The sequence below is a fragment of the Schistocerca piceifrons genome, chromosome 4, assembly GCF_021461385.2.
Source record: "Schistocerca piceifrons isolate TAMUIC-IGC-003096 chromosome 4, iqSchPice1.1, whole genome shotgun sequence".
In the NCBI taxonomy this organism is placed as follows: Eukaryota; Metazoa; Arthropoda; class Insecta; order Orthoptera; family Acrididae; genus Schistocerca; species Schistocerca piceifrons.
The window spans coordinates 97,511,515-97,531,709 of record NC_060141.1 but is presented as its reverse complement, the minus strand read 5'-3'; the positions used below and the strand labels follow the sequence as shown (position 1 = coordinate 97,531,709).

The following is a 20,195-nucleotide window of genomic DNA, read 5'->3' as shown; positions in this document are numbered from 1 at the left end:
GCCAGGTGGAAATAGCATGGCAAGCCGTTCCACAGGACTACATCCAGCATCTCTACGATCGTCTCCATGGGAGAAGAGCAGCCTGCATTGCTGCGAAAGGTGGATATACACTGTACTAGTGCCGACATTGTGCATGCTCTGTTGCCTGTGTCTATGTGCCTGTGGTTCTGTCAGTGTGATCATGTGATGTATCTGACCCCAGGAATGTGTCAATAAAGTTTCCCCTTCCTGGGACAATGAATTCACGGTGTTCTTATTTCAATTTCCAGGAGTGTATTTCACCACAATACAAACGAGATCTCTGAACTTTTTGAATGTCTTCCGTCAATTCTATCTAGAAATGATTTTATCTTCGTGGACAGAAGTCATGTAAAATTACTACTCGTTTATTTCAGAATATCATAATTCCGGCGTTATAGTCATTCTCAAGGGCAAGCTGAAATGTGACAAACTTCCGACACACCTAAATGACAAATCATCCTAGAAATACTATCTATCCGGTCTCACAAACCAGTCGTCGCATTACAGGAAATGAGTACGTATCAAAGATGGGCCTACATATAACAAGGTTGACATTGTACACAGCGAGTAAACGTTAACAAAAAGTAATGCATATTTGGCAACCAATACATTGCTGTGACCTGCATTTATCATGTCCACACATCAACTGATCAGCTGACGTTAACATACACGGGTGAATCACCTAAAATTTGTACCGCAAATATTGTAAAAATTCAGTGTGCTGTTGATGTGCGGTTTTCACATAATGAATTGGTAACTAGGGGCTCACATTTTTAGCTAAGAAACAGATTCTAATTATACTTAGAAAGTGTATGTTTTTAAATGGAACAATGCCTATTGGCAATAACAGACAAGGCGTAGGGTAAATTAGAATATCAATGGCGTTCGTTGCAGGATTTTAGTGCGATTCGTTTACGAGGTATCGTATTTCGTATAATTTTCACATCGACACTTGTTTGTGCCATTCTGCCTGCTTAATGGCTAGGTACGATGTTGTTATATTTGCTTACAGTGTGCTTGTGTGTTCCTTGAATGCATTGCGGCTTGCTAATCAGTTACTATTTGACAGTCCAGGCAGTAGACCGTTCTCGGACGATGGGATTTACCAATGCAGAAAAAGCCGACATGCTCATGGTGTATGGAGAGTGTTGGAAGAATGCAGTAAGTTCTTGTACGGAATATGCGGCAAGGTCTACCAACAGACGTCAACCATCTCAGTAATTACTTATAAGCCTCTTAAAACAGTTACGTAAGATTGTAGTGTAACACCTAGACAATTTAAATTAAGAAAGCAAGTGACGACAGAAGAGGGGGAAATTAAAGTTCTTGATGCTACTGCAGTTGATCCACACGTTAGCCCTCGCGCAGTCACACGAGGAAATGGCAAGAGTCAGGCAAGTGTCCTATGCATTCTCCATCAACATAGGTTCCATAACGTGGAAACGATTTTAAGAATCTTGTTAACTTCTGTACATGAGCATAAAGACAGAATACTCCATGTATTTTGTTTAGTGATGAAGCCACATTTGCCCATCATGGCAAGATAAACCGCCGAAACAAACACTATTGATCTGTTGAAAATCCCCGTTGGCTTCGTCAGGTGGAACATCAGCGTCCATGAAGTATAAACGTGCGACGTGGGATAGTGCACCATTAGCACATAGGCCCGTTTTCGATAAATGGAACACTGAATGCTCACAGGTATCACAACCTTCTAACATACCATCTTCCATGGATGCCAGAGGTTCGTGTGCAGAGTAGGGCGAACCTGTTGTACCAACATGATGGCTGGTGTAGCCCAGAGTGCGCGAAATACTACAGCATGTCTTCACAAATTGATTCCAAATCGCTTGATTGGACGCAGAGGACTTACACTTTGGCTGGTCCTTTCCCCAGATTTGATGTCTGTAGGCAGAGGACCTACATCTTGGCCGGCCCTTTCCTCGGATTTGATGTCTGTAGATTTTTTTCTGCTGAAAAAGCTAAAAGATGCTGTCTACAAAGACATACCAACTAAACTCGATGATATGCAACGAGTTGTTACTGTAGCCTGCTCGGACATGTCGGCTGAAATGCTAGCTCGTCTGGACCAGTCTTTCCGTACCAGACTGGAAGCGCATATTGCCGCTGCTGATCGCCATTTTGAAGACAACCTGTGATGGTCAGTTGTCTCGTTACTGATCAGAATCCACGTAACCAGTGTATGCACGTGAGTTGTTCTTTAGTGAGTGCTACTACAAGTACTGTACAAGTGCCAGTGTGAGAACTTTTCAAAATAAGATACCTCGTAAGCGACTCGCACTAGACTCCTGCAATAAACTCCATTAACATTATAATTTACCATACTTTCAGTATGTTAATGTCAATTGGCATGGTTACGTTTAAAAAAGTGTATGTTTGCACAAAAATAGGCTTTCTGTTATTACAAACAGTTTATTAGCTAACAATACGAGCCGCTGACTACGAATCCATTTCCGTAATCAGTTATGCAAATTTTGTGTGGTTCATCCCGTATATGTTAGTGTCAGTTGACCAGTTGATGTACGGACGCGATGAGTACAGGTCACATTAGTGTAATAACTTCCAGATACGTAGTACAATTTGTTAATGTTTATCATTGTGCACAATGTCAGCCATATTATATATCCTTGATACTACTTATATCCCGTAATGCGACGACTGATTTATAATAGCAGATATGTGTCATTTCTACGACGACATGTCATTTAGACTCTTAGAACATCTTGTGACATTTCAACTTACACATGAAAATGGATGTAAATTCAAAATGGTTACCCCGTGAAATAAATAAATAGCTATCGGGTAACGATCCTATATGCCGCAGCAATACTGCAGAAGAGGAAGGGCAAGCGTAGTTAATAAGTCTCTTTGCAGGCCTGTTGCGATTTCTCAGTGTTCTTTGATTAGCCTTCTCGCAGGATTCTCTGTGTGTTGATTAGAGTTTAAGTTGTTCGTAATTGTAATCCTAGGTTTCTAATTGAATCGCCAACCTTAAAAACAGTACAAACAGTATATTTTATCGTGGTGGGGCACCTTACTCTGCCTATTGCTAATGGTCAATTGGTACTTTTTGTGCCATACAGATATCGTTCATAACTCATTTTGCTATTAGCATTTATCTTCTGACAAGTATACTAAACGGTAAACGACATCCTCATCTACAAAGAATCTAAGAGGGATGCTCAGATTGTCTTCTAAATCGTTTATACAGAATAATACCAGCAGAGCATCTACAGACTCCTTGGGGAATCCCAGATCTTGCTTCCGTTTCATTCGATGCCTTCCTTTCAGTTACTACGATCTGGGATCTTTCTGACAGGAAACCCAGTTGCACAACTGAAACGATGCTGTAGAAGCACGCTGTTTGTTAAGAAATCGCTTGTAAGGCACGGTGCCAAAAGCATTCTGGAAATCTAGACATATGGAAGCATCATTAGATCTCTTGTCCATAGCATCCATTACTTCGTGTGAATAAAAAGCCAGTTGCATTCAATGAGAGCGGTATTTTCTGAATCTCTGCTGGTTACAATAGATCGTTTTCTTTGAGGTAATTCCTAATGTTCAAACACAGTATATTTTCCAGAATCTTACTGCAAATTGATGCCAGTGAGATGGGTGTACAGTTAAGTGGGTTATTTCTGTTTCCTTTCTTGTATATTGGTGTTACCTGTGGATCTTCCCATTTCTTAGGTATCGGTTTGGATCTTTCGTAGAACGAGCTGTTGTATACGATTGTTAATTATGGGGTTATTACATCAACATACTCCGAAAATAAACCAACTGGTATTCAGCATCACCCAGAGGACTTGGAGTGACTTAAAGTTGCTTAGATACGCCGAGGGCATACACTTCTAAATTGTGCATCTTGAAATCTGTTCTTGTTTTAAATTCTGGAATATTTATTGCAGCCGGCCGCTGTGGCCGAGCGGTTCTAGGCGCTTCAGTCCGAAACCGCGCTGCTGCTACGGTCGCAGGTTCGAATCCTGCCTCGGGCATGGATATGTGTGTTGTCCTTAGGTTAGTTAGGTTTAAGTAGTTCTAAGTCTAGGGGACTGATGGCCTCAGATGATAAGTCCCATAGTACTTAGAGCCATTTGAACCATTTATTGCATCTTCAGTAGTGAATTAATAACGCTGCTTAGGCTGTGTTGTCGGCAGCTTCCGCGCACAACTCTCTCTTTTCATAGAGCTCCGAGATACAGCATGACGTGTGAACTGAGCTGCACGGACGCCTGTGTTGCAGCGGCGGCCATCGACTGCTTCAAGTGCGTGTCGGTGAACGGCAGCTACCGGCCGTGCGACGACCCCTTCCACAACAACTACTCGGACAGCATCCTGGAGGCACCCTGCATGGGCGGCCGCAAGGGCCGCAACGGCGTCTTCCCCGCCACCGCCTGCATCAAGCTCGTCGGCGTCTTCGGTAAGCTGCGTTCCTCACTTGCCTCTTTCTGCCGCCTTCAGATCGGCAGGACTCATCAGCTGCAACTTTTTTGCCGGAAAGTAGTGATTCCGATCGACCCAGGGGCGACACTGAGAAGGACTTAAATCACGTGTCTGACAGCTATTCCTGACATCATCACCGACAACCACTGATAGTTATTTTATCGCAAGTGAGGTGGACAGCGACAGGCCAGCCTCACATCGACATCCATGGCCAGCTGACGCTGCACTTAGTGACAAGTGTTGTTCGTTTTTCTGTTATTTCTCGCACACTGATAAGCCTAAACATTATGACCACAGCCCACGGCGACGTTGGATGGCGCCTTTAGCTTTGTGGGCACTTGACGCGGTAAAAAAGATAAGCGGAGCAGTCACCGACGAGGGATCACCCTAGCGAAGATACGGGCTGTAAACTGGAAATCCATGGCGATAAGTGACTTTCACAAAGGGTGCTTTACCATTACACAGAGTCTGAGAACGAGTATCTCGAAAATGACCAAGCTGGTCGAATGTTCACGTGCTACTGTCGTGAGCATCTACGGAAAGAGGTAGAACAGTGAAACTACTACTAAGCGCTAAATGGTTGGACGTCCTCAGTAACTTCACAGATCGGGGGTTCGGGGGCTTGTCCCCACTTTAAAGTAGATGGTGATCTGTGGCATCTTTGCCGAAAGAGCACAGTACTGGTAGGGGCACAAGTGTTTCGGAGCACACCATTCGTCGTACGTTGTTGAACATGGAGCTCCGCAGCACACAACCACTGCTTGTTCAGATGTTGACTCAACGACATCGTCAGTTACGACTGCAGTTAGCACGGGACCATCGGAATTCGACCGTCAGTCAATGGAAACGTGTCGGCTCTTCGGGTGAATCATATTTTTGCTACAAGAGGTCGTTAGTCGTTTCCACAAACGCCTTAATCGAGGTAAACGGCGGCTCGAAATATGCAGCGCGCCACGGACGCAGGCTGGTGGGAGCAGTAATTTGCTATGGGAGACGTTCTCCTGGGCTTACGTGGGACCTGTGATAGTAATCAAAGACACATTCACACCACACGCACCTCCTTGACACTAGATGTCTTCCCCCATCGGCGTTGCCTTCATTCAGCATTCTAATTGTCCATATCTCGGAGCCAGGACCATGCTATAGTGGTATTAGGGGCATTACAGTCAACTCACGTTGATATTTCGGTGACCACATTCGCCTGATAAAAGTCCTATGGAACCCATCTGGATCGCTATCGGGCGCCATCACCGTGTACGCAAATCAGAGGCCCGTTATTTACGCGATTTACCTGTGCGTAGGCCGGCCGCGGTGGCCGTGCGGTTCTGGCGCTGCAGTCCGGAACCGAGGGACTGCTACGGTCGCAGGTTCGAATCCTGCCTCGGGCATGGGTGTGTGTGATGTCCTTAGGTTAGTTAGGTTTAAGTAGTTCTAAGTTCTAGGGGACTTATGACCTAAGATGTTGAGTCCCATAGCGCTCAGAGCCGTTTGAGCCATTTGAATCTATGCGTAGGCATCTAATGCCACATACCTCCACAAACCTACCAACAAACTATCGAATCCCTGATAAGCAGAATCAGTGATGTATTGCGTTCCAAAACGGACAAATAGTCTACTAAGCAATATACGAACGCATAGTTTAGCGGCGATATATACTGATAAAATTTTCTCAGGCCTCCAGCCGTGTCCAGTGGTTTAAAATCGTGGATTTTAAACCACAGTATACGGCTGGAAGCCCGAGGAAATTTTATCACTCTGTTAAGCAGATGGTCGTAATGTTTTGGCTCATGTACGTAGGCTGTAAGGGGGCAAAATTTTGGTACCATACATTTTGTATTCTGTATATTCTTTTCGATTCATTTTTATATTAGATCACTGTTTACGATGCACTACTGGATTATTAAGCATTTCATTGCGGATACTGGCTAGCACTATGTACTAACAATTTCTATAGTACTACATGCCCAGGAGTTAATTGAAGCTGAGCACTGATAGAAACATCGACTTTGCCCATGCATTAGTCAGAAGTTGTTGTTGTTGTTGTTGTTGTTGTTGTTGTGATCTTCAGTCCAGAGACTGGTCTGCTGCAGCTCTCCATGCTACTCCATCCTGTTGAAGCGTCTTCATCTCCAAGTGACTTCTGCACCCTACATGCTTCTGAATCTGCTTAGTGTATTCATCTCTTGGTCTCCCTCTACGATTTTTACACTCGAAGCTACCCTCCAATACTAAATTGGTAATCCCTTGATGACTCAGTACATGTCCTACCAACCAATCCCTCCTTCGGGTCAAGTTATGCGACAAATTCCTCTTCTTCCCAATTCTATTCAGTACTTTCTCATTAGTTATGTGATCTACCCATCTAATCTTCAGCACTCTTCTGAAGCACACTTCTCAAAAGCTTCTATTCTCTTCTTGTCTAAACTATTTATCGTCCATGTTTCAATCCATACATGGCTACACTCCATACAAATACTTTCAGAAAAGACTTCCTGACACTTAAATCTATACTCGATGTTAACTAATTTTTCTATTTCAGAAACGCTTTTTTTGTCATTGCCAGTCTATATTTTATATCCTCTCTTCTTCGACCATCATTAGTTATTTTGTTCCCCAAATAGCAAAACTCATTTACTACTTTAAGTGTCTCATTTCCTAATCTACTTCCCTCAGCATCACCTGATTTAATTAGACTACATTCCATTATCCTCGTTTTGCTTTTGTTGATGTTCATCTTATATCCTCCTTTCAAGACACTGTCCATTCCGTTCAACTTCCAGGTCCTTTGTTGTCTCTGACAGGATTACTATGTCATCGGGAAACATCAACGTTTTTATTTCTTCTCCATGGATTTTAATTCCAAATTTTTCTTTTGTTTCCTTTACTGCTTGCTCAATATACAGATTGAATAACATCGGGGATAGGGTACAAACCTGTCTCACTCCATTCCCAACAACTGCTTCCCTTTCATGTCCCTCGACTCTTATAACTGCTATCTGGTTTCTTTACAAATTGTAAATAGCCTTTCGCTCCTTGAATTTTACCGCTGCCACCTTCAGAATCTGAAAGAGAGTATTCCAGTCAACATTGTCAAAAGCTTTCACTAAGTCTACAAATGATGGAAACGTAGGTTTGCCTCCCTTTAACCTATCTCCTAAGATAAGTTGTAGGATCAATATTGCCCTACGTGTTCCAGCATTTCTACGGAATCCTAATTGATCTTCCCCAAGATCGGCTTCTCCATTTTTTTCCAATCGTCTGTAGAGAATTCGTGTCAGTATTTTGCAGCCGTGACTTATTAAGCTGACAGTTCCGTAATTTTCACACCTGTCAACACCTTCTTTCTTTAGAATTGGAATTATTATATTCTCCTTGAACTCTGATGTTATTTCGCCTGTCACATACATCTTGCTCCCCAGATGATAGAGTTTTGTCATGGCTGGCTCTCCCAAGGCTATCAGTAGCTCTAATGGAATGTTGTCTACTCCCGGGGCCTTGTTTCGACTTAGGTCTTTCAGTGCTCTATCAAATTCTTCACGCAGTATCATATCTCCCATTTCATTTTCACCTACGTCCTCTTCCATTTCCATAATATTGCCTTCAAGTACATCGCCCTTTTATAAACCCTCTATATACTTCTTCCACCTTTCTGCTTTCCCTTTTTGCATGGAACTGGGTTTCCATATGAGCTCTTGATATTCATACAAGTGGTTCGCTTTCCTCTAAAGGTCTCTAACTTTCCTGTAGGCAGTATCTCTCTTACCCCTAGTGATATATGCGTCTACATCCCTACATTTGTCCTCTAGCCATCCCTGCTTAGCCATTTTGCACTTCCTGTCGATTTCATTTTTGAGACGTTTGTATTCCTTTTTGCCTGCAGCATTTGCTGCATTTCTATATTTTCTCCTTTCATCAATTAAATTCAATATTTCTTCCGTTAACCAAGGATTTCTACTAGCCCTCGTCTTTTTACCCACTTGATCCTCTGCTGCCTTCATTATTTCATCTCTCAAAGCTACTCATTCTCTTTCTACGGTATTTCTTTCCCCTGTTCCTATCAATCGTTCCCTAATACTCTCTCTGAAACTCTCTACAACCCCTGGTTCTTTCCGTTTATCCAGGTCCCATCTCATTATATTCCCACCTTTTTGCAGTTTCTTCAGTTTTGATCTACATTTCATAACCAATAGATTGTGGTCAGGCGTGTTCCACGTATACAACCTTCTTTCATGATTCTTAAACCAAGTGTTAGTTATGATTAAGTTATGTTCTGTGCAAAATTCTACCAAGCGACTTCCTCTTTCACTCCTTATTCCCATTCCAAATTCACCTACTACGTTTCCTTCTCTTCCCTTTCCTACTATCAAATTCCAGTCCCCCATGACTATTAAATTTTCGATTCCCTTCACTATCTGAATAATTTCTTTTATCTCATCATACATTTCATCAATCTCTTCGTCATCTGCGGAGCTAGTTGGCATATGAAGTTGTACTACTGTCGTAGGCGTGGGCTTCGTGTCTATCTTGTTTCCAATAATGGGGTCACTATGCTGTTCGTAGTAGCTGACCGGCGCTCCTATTTTTTTATTCGTTATTATATCTACTCCTGCATTACCCCTATTTGATTTTGTATTTATAACCCTGTATTTACCTGACCAGAAGTCTTGTTCCTCCTGCCACCGGACTTCACTAATTCCCACTATATCTAACTTTAACTTATCCATTTCCTTTTTTAAATTTCCTAACCTACCTATCCGCCGGCCGCAGTGGCCGAGATTTTCTAGGCGCTTCAGTCCAGAACCGCGCGACTGCTACGGTCGCAGTTTCTAATCCTGCCTCGGGCATGGATGTGTGTGATGTCCTTAGGTTGGTTAGGTTTAAGTAGTTCTAAGTTATAGGGGACTGATGAACTCAGATGTTAAGTCCCATAGTGCTCAGAGCCATTTGAATTTTTGAACCTGTCCGATAAAGGGATCTGACATTCCAACCTCCGATCAGTAGAACGCCAGTTTTCTCCTGATAACGACGTCCTCCTCAGCAGTCCTCGCAAGGAGATCCGAATGGGGGACTATTATACCTCCGGAATATTTTACTTAAGAGGATGTCATCATCATTTAACGATACAGTAAAGCTGCATGCCCTCGGGAAAAATTACGGCTGTAGTTTCCCTTTGCTTTCAAAGCCGTTCGTAGTACCAGCACCGAGCGAGGTGGCGCATGGTTGCACACTCGACTCGCATTCGGGAGGACGAGGTTCAAACCCGCGTCCGGTCACCCTGATTTAGGTTTTCCGTGATTTCCCTAAATCGCTTCTGGCAAATGACGGCATGGTTCCTTTGAAAGGGCACGGCCGACTTCCTTCCCTATCCTTCCATAATCTGATGGGGCCGATGACCTCGCAGTTTGGTCCCCTCCCCAAATCAACCATGCAGTACCAGCACAGCAACGCAGTTTTGGTGAATATTACGAGGCCAGATCAGTCAATCAACCAGACTGTTTCCCCTGCACCTACTGAAAAGGCTGCTGCCCCTCTTCAAGAACCACCCGTTTGTCTGGCCTCTCAACAGATACCCCTCCGTTGTGGTTGCACCTACAGTACGGCCATCTCTATCGCTGAGGCACGCAAGCCTCCCCACCACCGGCAAGGTCCATCGTTCATAGGGGGCAGAAGCTTCTATCAGCTAAAAAAGGGCTGGGAAGAGACTTATCGTATTCTGCAGGGGCGGGCATTTACTGCTCTGAGTGAGGGGAGAGCGAGGAGGCGGCAGTTTACAATGGTGGAGGCCTCAGATCTCCCTTAGTGCAGACAGTGCAGTGGGAGATTGTATTCTTGTGGGGGCACGCTTCCCATAGAATAGCACAGATATATATTTCATTGGCGAAGTGCTAAGAATGTAGGAGAGGAAATGGGAACATCCAGAAAATCTTCTGAAAGGAGTATGACCATCAGGTGATTGGACTGTGGCACAGAGTTAAAGCGGCAACGAATAACACACCCTGTCATCCAATACGACTCGATGCTCAATAGGGATAGAATCATTCTTGTTGCAGAGAGTGCTACTCTGTGTACGTTCCACACCGTATATACCCCCAAATTATATTATTATTGCATTCTTCCTACTATATTGTAAACGCGTAATAAGTAAAATTTTGTTATTTTTATTTTTAATGGCCAGTAATATAAGTCGGAAACATTCCTGCAATCACCCTTAAGGTTGGTTTGATGCAGTTTCCATTTCTGTTGCTTGCAGCGGTCCTCTTTATCTAAGCCTAACTACTGGAACCACATTTGCCTAAAACACCGAAAACGACTGCTTTCAATACCGTAATGCAGTCACTGATTCACGGCGTTCTTAAAGTCCTAATAACGAATTTGCAATGTCTCAAAAAACTGCCGATCAACACGCACCGCCACACACACTAAAATAACCAACACAACGCAGCACAAACGGACAGTCCACACAAGTTCATTATCATCAAAATCATCCGTAATCATGTTGGTTAGATCACACACAATAATTCTACCATGTCTGCAGTTACTATGACATAATATTACCACCACAACCACTTGCTACTCTACGACAAGTAGTGCATATTCCGCAGCATGCCTTAGGTGATTCTTAACTTAGTACTAAGTATCGCTAACTAGACAACAATGACCAATAATGCTATGTTTTATTTAAGATATGAGGCACGGACACATTTATTGTGAGGCAGCCCTAACCAGGATACTCATCGTCACTATCATCATCATTATTATCCTCGTCGTTTCAAGGATTGCCATTCTGAAACCACAAACAAAATCATTTCCATGTTTTCCTGGGGCTTCCAATGTCTCTCTTTTTCCAGTTCGACTTGTAGTCCGGTATGTGTGACCTTTCATTCTCATGAGGTGTTGTCACCAACCTTCACGATATTTGTGAATTTGTTCATTCATATTGAAAATATTTAATTGTGTTCTAATATCTTCAATTCTAATCATGTCTGTTCTTGTGCAGTTCTTTGCCTTCCTTAGAAATCTCATCTCTGCTGTCTTCATCCCACATCACCAATAATGTCCCTTATACATTCAAATCTAGGCCTACCTCGCGGTTCTCCCCTTCCGCCATCCCTTCAACTACAATTTTCTGCAACTACATTTATCCCAATATTGGCCTAACCACTGTGACTTACTGTAGTCTAGTTGTTTTACTCTCGTTTATTCGTTGTAGGACTCCATGATTTCTCACTCCATCTACAAATCGTTTCATTTCTTTTTTCTCCATGAACGTTTTTTATGTCAAGCGACATCACTGTTCCCTCATTAGGAGGTACTTATTAGTCAGAAGTCTCTACAGCTAACACCATCAGCTGATTTCGTCCTTCTGTTTGGTGTTTTCATGGTGAAATCCATCAAGTCCCAGTTTTTGACGATACTGTGCTGTGCACCAACGGAACATCTTTCAAGACACAAACGCTCGACAACGGCCACCGTGAGTACATGTGGGCACACATCGACCCATGCGCAGTACGTTTGTCCCTCTTTCAGCAGACGCTTTTTTCAAACTCTTGCCCCTCACTACTCATATCCTGTTCACACATCTTTCCAAAGCGATTGTCTGGAACTTCCTGCCAAAGGTTCTTGGGCGACGACATACCAAAGTTACTTGAATGTCTGCCACTGGTTCTACATGTTGATGACATTTAAGTTGCACAGCAAGATGGTACTGGAATGCACGCAACCCAGGGAAATACGCTGCCTGACAAAATAAAAACGTGAGGCACCCAGAATTCCGGGTGTAAGATAGGGTTTTTAGCAAGACCACGATTGTTTTTAAAATCAACAACTGTCACCATTTAGTGGAAGGCTGGCGTAATTTTCAGTGGCTGCTAATATGGCGGTGATACAGTCATGGCAGTACTATTGGTCTCGCCCTGTTACAGATCTTCTTGGCGTCGGAATTATATTTTTATAGGGCCAAAAACCATGCCATGATAGTATTATCAACAAATGCAGCATCTGTGGCCTATAAATACTGCTCTTAAGGTCCTCTTGCCTCAAAACTCCAAGAATATGAACAACAATGATCCGCTACTGCTAGCGAGGTGTTAACCACAGCGGTGTTCAGCCCAGACTCCTTACCCGTCACAAAGGACGAGTTGCCACTTGCGCGACAACCACACCTTTTCCACTCCGCCAGGCTACTTCCGTAGCTGCGGGGCTTCCCCACATCTTTTACATTCAACCCTACGCTTCCATAACTATGGACCAAGTCATTTATAGTACACTATATAACAATCATTCCAGTATTTATTGAAATTCACAAGCACATTTTAAACGACATCGTTCAAAAAATTCACATAACTGAAATATGTTTACATAGCCAAAGAATTTCCGTGACATATACAACTCTCTACATAAGCAACACCACAAATTGACATATAAATGTCGATACAAATACAAAAATAAGTCTAAAATAGGTGTTACAAGTCGACCATGTCTGACTACCAACAAGCAGGATTATCGTACTGTGTACCAATCACATAATAACCTCTTCACAACTATGCCTGCCATCCAAGAACAAGTAATGGAATTCCTGCAACATTCTTTGTCATCCTGAACCACTGGTCACAGACTAGCAGCAGCTATACTAGGGAATAAAATAATAAGTACGGCAAACCACCCATCTTATTGCAACGCTTCTGATGATTGTAATCCCATACAGGAGTCATTTACTGACTGTTAAAGCACCCCCAGGCTGGACAATGACCTTATCACAAAAGGCATGAGCCGGCCGCTGTGGTCTCGCGGTTCTAGGCGCGCAGTCAGGAACCGTGCGACTGCTACGGTCGCAGGTTCGAATCCTGACTCGGGCATGGATGTGTGTGATGACCTTAGGTTAAGTTCTAAGTTCTAGGGGACTGATGACCACAGCAGTTGAGTCCCATTGTGCTCAGAGCCATTTGAACCATTTGAACAAAAGGCATGTTGTGTGCAATTCTGGGTCACAGATCCGTTTTCAGGCTATGTAGAAGATTAAAGGAAAAAGTATACTGCAAAAATCCCTTTCTTTACCAGAATCGAGTTAAACGACACTCACTTCAGTATTGACAGAGTATTGCCCCCATCCCACTGTTTCCCTTGCTTATAAAAACAGTTCATCACCTTCCGTAAAATCTATTTTTAGTCTATGACCTACTTTTTTTCCTGTAGCTTGACCTCTATCCAGGTAATTCAAAATAGTAGCCCTCCACATCATTTCACCCAATTCGTACACCCTGGACCGATTGGTTTCAACTAGGTATCCACATCCCATCACCCAAGGTCAACAGGCTTTTACATGCTCCAAACCTGCCCACCATGGAACAATTGGTTTCGACTTGATAGGCCTTCCTGACACTCCTGACTGAAGCGGTTTACCACGATTGGTAAAAAATGGCTCTGAGCACTATGGGACTCAACATCTTAGGTCATCAGTCCCCTAGAACTTAGAACTACTTAAACCTAACTAACCTAAGGACATCACACACATCCATGCCCGAGGCAGGATTCGAACCTGCGACCGTAGCGGCCGCGCGGTTCCAGACTGTAGCGCGTAGAACCGCATGGCCACACCGGCCAGCCCACGATTGGTAGACAGCAGCCAGTGTTAGAAATGGCTGTGTGTATATAAACCCACTAGTTAAACCATCTAGTTAGCTGCCAAAGTGATGTTCATAAGTACATTTTATTTTCCAGATTGCAGATGTAAATGCATCGATATTGGAAAAGCGGCAGACCTAGTGTTTGCCATCATAGTTGAACTAGAGAGTATATAAAAATGTTGAAATGTTCAGTTCAGTCAAACAGAGTGGAAGCACTTATGTTAAAATCAGCTGTACATCGACAGTCAACTCACCACAGAATAAAACCCACACGAAGGTGCCAATCAAAGTTTTCTCCAGCAGAGGCACCACCACTGCCAGCAACAGCAGCGGAGGTCATATTACCATCTCAACAGTAACAGTGTTTGGTCGTACAGCACTGAAATTACTGGACCATGAGACTACATTTTTAGAAAAACAAAGTGTTTCAGACAGATAAAGTGTACATGGTGCTGTGTATTTTGCCATAGACAGAACATGCCAGTTCACCGATATTGTAAAAAAAAAGCCTTAAGCGATGTGTTGGAATGTATTATGTGACATAAAGTTCATGTGGGCATTGAATAGGATGACTGCATATCTGAAGGTGAATATGATCACATATACACAGAATTTAAGGTGTACAAATGACAGTGAACTGATGAAAGTACTCTCCAGCACACATCTAATTTTAGTATAGACAGTGGCATTGTCTTGGAGAGCTGTTGCGTTTCCTCCATGGAATCCCATTTAGATTCCTACAAAACACATGTAGCTCGCTTGTCGTAATACACTAGTTTGATCATAAATCTCTGATTGCCACAATAGTGTCAGCATTTTGGAACTTAAGTGAGGGAGAATTTGGTGGTGGTATGGAAGCCACTCTTGAATCTGAATGAACTTTGATAATATATATTGGTTCTTCGCTGTCATGCAGACGTCATAGGAACCCATCAATTTCTTAGTTGTGGAAGGAGTTTATCACTGTATAAAATAACATTGTTGGACAATTGCCAAATTGCGATGTAAATTACAATTACAGAAACACAAGTGCTGATGACAATAAGGAAATTGCATTTCAAAATCAGGAAGATGGAATTTATACATGGTATGTATCACTTTTAATAGAACATTTGTTAATGGTAAGAATATAGGGAAAGGTAGCAGCACACAGCAATACTCTAACTTAATTTCTTATACAATACACTATGACTGGAGTCTGGCTCTTAATGAATTGGATGACTACTGTATTACACATCCAGTCTCACTTGGTACTTAGCTGACATGGATAGATTAGTATTTTGGAGTGCTAATATCTAAGCTTGTGTGCTGCAGTTTGCTCTAGTGAAGTACTGGCTTCTCTTCATGTCAATACATACTGATTAAAGAAATATCACACTGGACTAATTTCGGACTGCTTTATCTAATGGGTTTATAAAATCATTTTGTTCATAACAGGAAACAAACTGGCACTTTCCATTGACTTTGGACGTCACATGAAAAACATGATGAGTGGATTTGTTTGGGCTCATTCCAGCTATAAATTGCTAAAACGAAATTGCAAGTCTACCAAAACACCCAAGAAAATACACTTGACAAGTCTTATGAGAGGCAGCCTGTATCTCTGATCACTACAGTACTGCCAGCATTGTGGAAGTTAAACGAAGAAAGCCACCTGCTCTAACTGTAATGTCTGTTCTGAGAGCCTAGTGAAATTGTTTAACTGGAGAGAGTGGGTTAGATGTCCAAGTATGTCTCTGCAAAAAACAGCATAAACGCAAAAAACAGCATTTCTTCAACATGGGAAGGAGAATGTGACAGCAAAAGGAATACTGGGAAGCACTGGAAAGTATTTGGAGGAAGTATAAAAATCCTTTTACAGGCAAAATAAATCTGTATGCGTGAGGGCAGTTATATAATTATTAAACAGGCGGTCATTACTTACATTGCACTGGCCTGGTAGTCCCTCATTGCAGTGAACAGTTTGGTGAAGAAGAACAAAGGCATATCTGATTTTGTTGCTGCTGGATGGTGTGGCCTGTTTAAACAGGGGTCCTGGTAGTGATCAGCTAGCCCACACTCTCATCGTGCTCTTAAAATCATTCCACACTTGATCTCTGAGGTGGTGGCTACTGGTTGCATCCCTCGGATGCAAAGCAGCAATAATAAGTACAAGACATGCATGTGAAGCTGTCTTCAAAACGATGGCCCAGCTGAAGGCTGTGGCAGCTGCAGTCTGGGTCCTTGCGGCATGAGTGGCAGTCGCCCATGGGTGAGACCTTTCCACATTTTATTTCTTTCTAGTAAATATGTCATTACTGTTCCTATCCTATCCACTGGTGGCAGTAACAGCACACGTGTGAGAAATTGTTTAAATGTGGAATATCAGCGTAATATGGTGATGTCTTCAGTTATTTAATGGTAGACTTGGTATGTAGTAGAAGTTTATTTGTCTAAATAACGTACTGTAATAATTGTGTACATGAAACCATAGTGTAATGTGTACACAACAAGAGTGTCTTTGTTTAAATAATGCACTGTGGTGACTATTAAACATTGGAAGCCTCATATTTATGATAATCTACTTGTCATTGGATGACAGTCTTGAAAAGTAGTTGAAAGTGGGTATTTGGAATACTATAAGGGCATTGCCAAGGTTTTAACCAAAACTATAACAAATTGCTCCAAAATTATAAACAGCAATGGAAGGTTATTGTACACTGAACTGCTTGTAGAAATGTCATTCGATGCAATATTCTACTGCAAATTGTCAGTGAGTTGGCCTAGAGCAGTGGGGAGAAGGGAGGCAGACATGGAAAGTGCGTGGAGGATGGGGAAGACGGCCATTTTTTTGGTCATATATTATACTAATTAAGATAATGGTAATTGGGATAAACATCCAGTGACCATTTTGGATCATAAACAATAGCAACCAAAGACAATATGGGTTACAAATTAGATTAGAGTCACTAAATAGAGAGGCAGCCATGTTATGATAATGATGACTATATTGTGTCATAAATTATAGTAATTAATATAAGTCTAAAAGCATCTGGTAGGCATTTTGCTTACACAAGGGCCACAGCCAACTGTCTAGTTTGTTTACACATGTGTGATAATGGGCATGGCCAAGTGACCAGTTTGGTTACATAACGAGAATGGTAGGCCCACTGAGGTAGAACCTGTTCAGTCCTACTACTAGTATAGCAGAATTCCTCACGCCATATCACTCATTTCCAGCCATTGATGGTGCAGTGCTGTCGCCCTTTACAAAACGTTTAGCACTGACTACAGAAATCTGTAGCTTATGATGATCCACTCGACCATTGCACCCCATCCTTTTTAATCGACTATGCAGACTCATTGTGTTAGGTGGTTTGTGTGATTCCTTCATGAGTGATTCCTTCAATGGCCCCTGTCTGTCAGTAGTTGAGGTCTGCCTGATCTTGATTTAGTTCTACATCTACACCTACATCTATATGGTTACTCTGCAATTCACACTTAAGTGCTTGGCAGAGGGTTCATCGAACCATTTTCATACTACTTCTCTACCATTCCACTCTCGAATGGCGCGTAGGAAAAGGAACACTTAAATCTTTCCGTCTGAGCTCTGATTTCTCTTATTTTATTATGATGATTATTTCTCCCTACGTAGGTGGGTGTCAACAAAATATTTTCTCATTCGGAAGACAAAGTTGGTGATTCAAATTTCGTAAATAGATCTCGCCACAAAGAAAACCGCCTTTGTTTCAGTGACTGCCACCCCAGCTCGCGTATCCTATCAGTGACACTATCACCCCTATTGCGCGATAACACGGAACGAGCTGCCCCTCTTTGCACTTCTTCGATGTCCTCCGTCAATCTTACCTGGTAAGAATCCCACACCGCACAGCCATATTCCAACAGAGTACGGACAAGTGTAATGTAGGCTGTCTCTTTAGTGGGTTTGTCGCATCTTCTAAGTGTTCTGCCAACAAAGCACAGTCATTGTTTCACCTTCCCCACCATATTATCTATGTTGTCTTTCTAATTTAAGTTGCTCGTAATTGTAATTCCTAGGTATTTAATCGAATTGACAGCCCTTACATTTGTGCGATTTATCGTATACCCAAAATTTATCGGAGTTCTTTTGGTACCCATGTGGATGACCTCGCACTTATCTTTGTTTAGTGCCAATTGCCACCTTTCACACCATACAGATATTCTCTCTAGATCATTTTGTAATTGTAATTGACCATCTGATGATATTACTAGACGGTAAATTACAGCATCATCTGAAAACAATCTAAGGGGGGTGCTCATATTATCACCTAGACCAATTCTGTAAATCAGAATCAGCAGAAGGCCTATGACACTACCATGCAGAACGCCCGATATCACTTCCGTTCTACTTGATGATTTACCGTCTATCACTACCAACTGCGACCTCTCTGAGAGGAAATCACGAATCCAGCCAGCCACACAACTGAGATGATACTCCATATGCACGCAATTTGTTTAATAGTCGCTTGTGAGGAATGGTATCAAAAGCCTTCTGGAAATCTAGGAATATGGAATCGATCTGAGAGCCCTTGTAGACAGCACTCATTACTTCATGGGAATAAAGAGCTAGCTGTGTTGCACGAGAACGATACTTTCTGAATCCATGTTGGTTATGTATCAACAAGTCATTTTCTTCAAGGTGATTCAGAATGTTCGAGTATAGTATATGCTGCAAAATCCTACTGCAAATTGAGGTCAGTAATATGGGTCTGTAATTCAATGGGTTACTCCTATTTTATTTTCTTGAATATTGGTGTGACCTGTGCTACTTTCCAGTCTTTAGGAACAGACTTTTCGTCAAGTGAGCGGTTGTTTATGATCGCTAAGAAAGGCGCTATTGTGTCTCATACTCTGAAAGGAACCTGACTGGTATACTGTCTGGACCGGAAGACTTGCCGTTCTTAAGTGATTTGATTTGTTTCGCAACACCTAAGATATCTACTTTTTTTGTGGCGGCGTTCGTAGCGACAAACAATTCACTGTAGAAACGGCTTACGAAGTCACCGCCACACTTTTAATAGCGGGCCGACCGGTCCGCTGGAACAGTGAACAGAAAGATGAAAACCCAAACACTCTGATTAAATAAAAGTCGGTACTTATCTTTATTAACGAAGATACAGAATCACAGTAGTGAACTCCGTGTCTACAGAAATCTGTCTAGTTCGAGTCGGAGCGGCTAGGTCAGCGTCGGCTGACGACAAACAACAAGTCTGCTGCGATAAACACACAACTGACTAGCAAGTACACAATTCGGTGGCGAGTATACAACTGAGCGGCGAATACAGAACTGTCCTAGCGCTCGCGACTCCAGCGCTTAAGAAGCCAGAAGCCAGCGGTGGCGCGCGCAGACTTGCGGCGATTTCCTGTGTCGCTGGCGCTGCTTATGCGGACGGCGTCCGGACTTTGATGCTGCCAACCTTGTGGCAGCGGGCTCGGTTGGCATTACTGGCTAGGATATAACACTCCTCCCCCCCAAATCACCGCACCGTCGTTGAGTAATGACGTGGCGAGCGTCGACGGCGGGGGAGGGGTCTAGCCGCAGGCGTAGCAGAAGAGACCGGGGCGGAGACTGTTGTCGGTGGCAGTCCCCGGTCCGCACCCCAGCATTGGCTGCGCGGGGCCTCGGGAAACACCGACTGAAAACCGAGGTCAGGGTGCACGCCTGTGACCACAGGCGCAGCTTCTGGTACTGGACGCGACGGGGCGTCGGGACCCACGAAGAGAGGCAGCGTCTCCTGACGCTGCGTCGACGGCTGCTGAGTGGGCGCCGGACAAGGCGCTGCGGTGTCAGACTCCTTGGGGGTGCCCAAGGAAAGCGGCTGCAGGACAGGCTGCACAGCCACCGCTTGGGAAGGCGGCCCGGCTGAGGGGTCGACGTCCATCAGCTCCGAAGGCGGTGGCGACTGAAGAGGGACCGCAGGCGCCGGAGCGACCACCTGGGGCGCTCCCGGATGAAGCTGCGCGGGAGGCATCAACGGGACGGGCTGTCGGCGTGGTAGCGGCGACGGCTGCTGCTGCTGCCCTGGGGGCGGCAGCGAAGTCGGAAGGCGCGGCTGGAACCCGCCG

At 43.4% G+C, this 20,195-nt stretch overlaps 1 protein-coding gene across 1 annotated transcript in view; it reads left to right on the top strand.

The window, feature by feature from the left end:
- Positions 1-20,195, top strand: part of LOC124795629 — a 255,729-nt gene that overhangs the window by 158,926 nt on the left and 76,608 nt on the right. Inside the window, exon 2 of the mRNA XM_047259700.1 lies at positions 4,286-4,462. Within this exon, the coding sequence (XP_047115656.1) occupies positions 4,286-4,462 (177 nt within the window). The remainder of the gene's footprint in view (positions 1-4,285; positions 4,463-20,195) is intronic.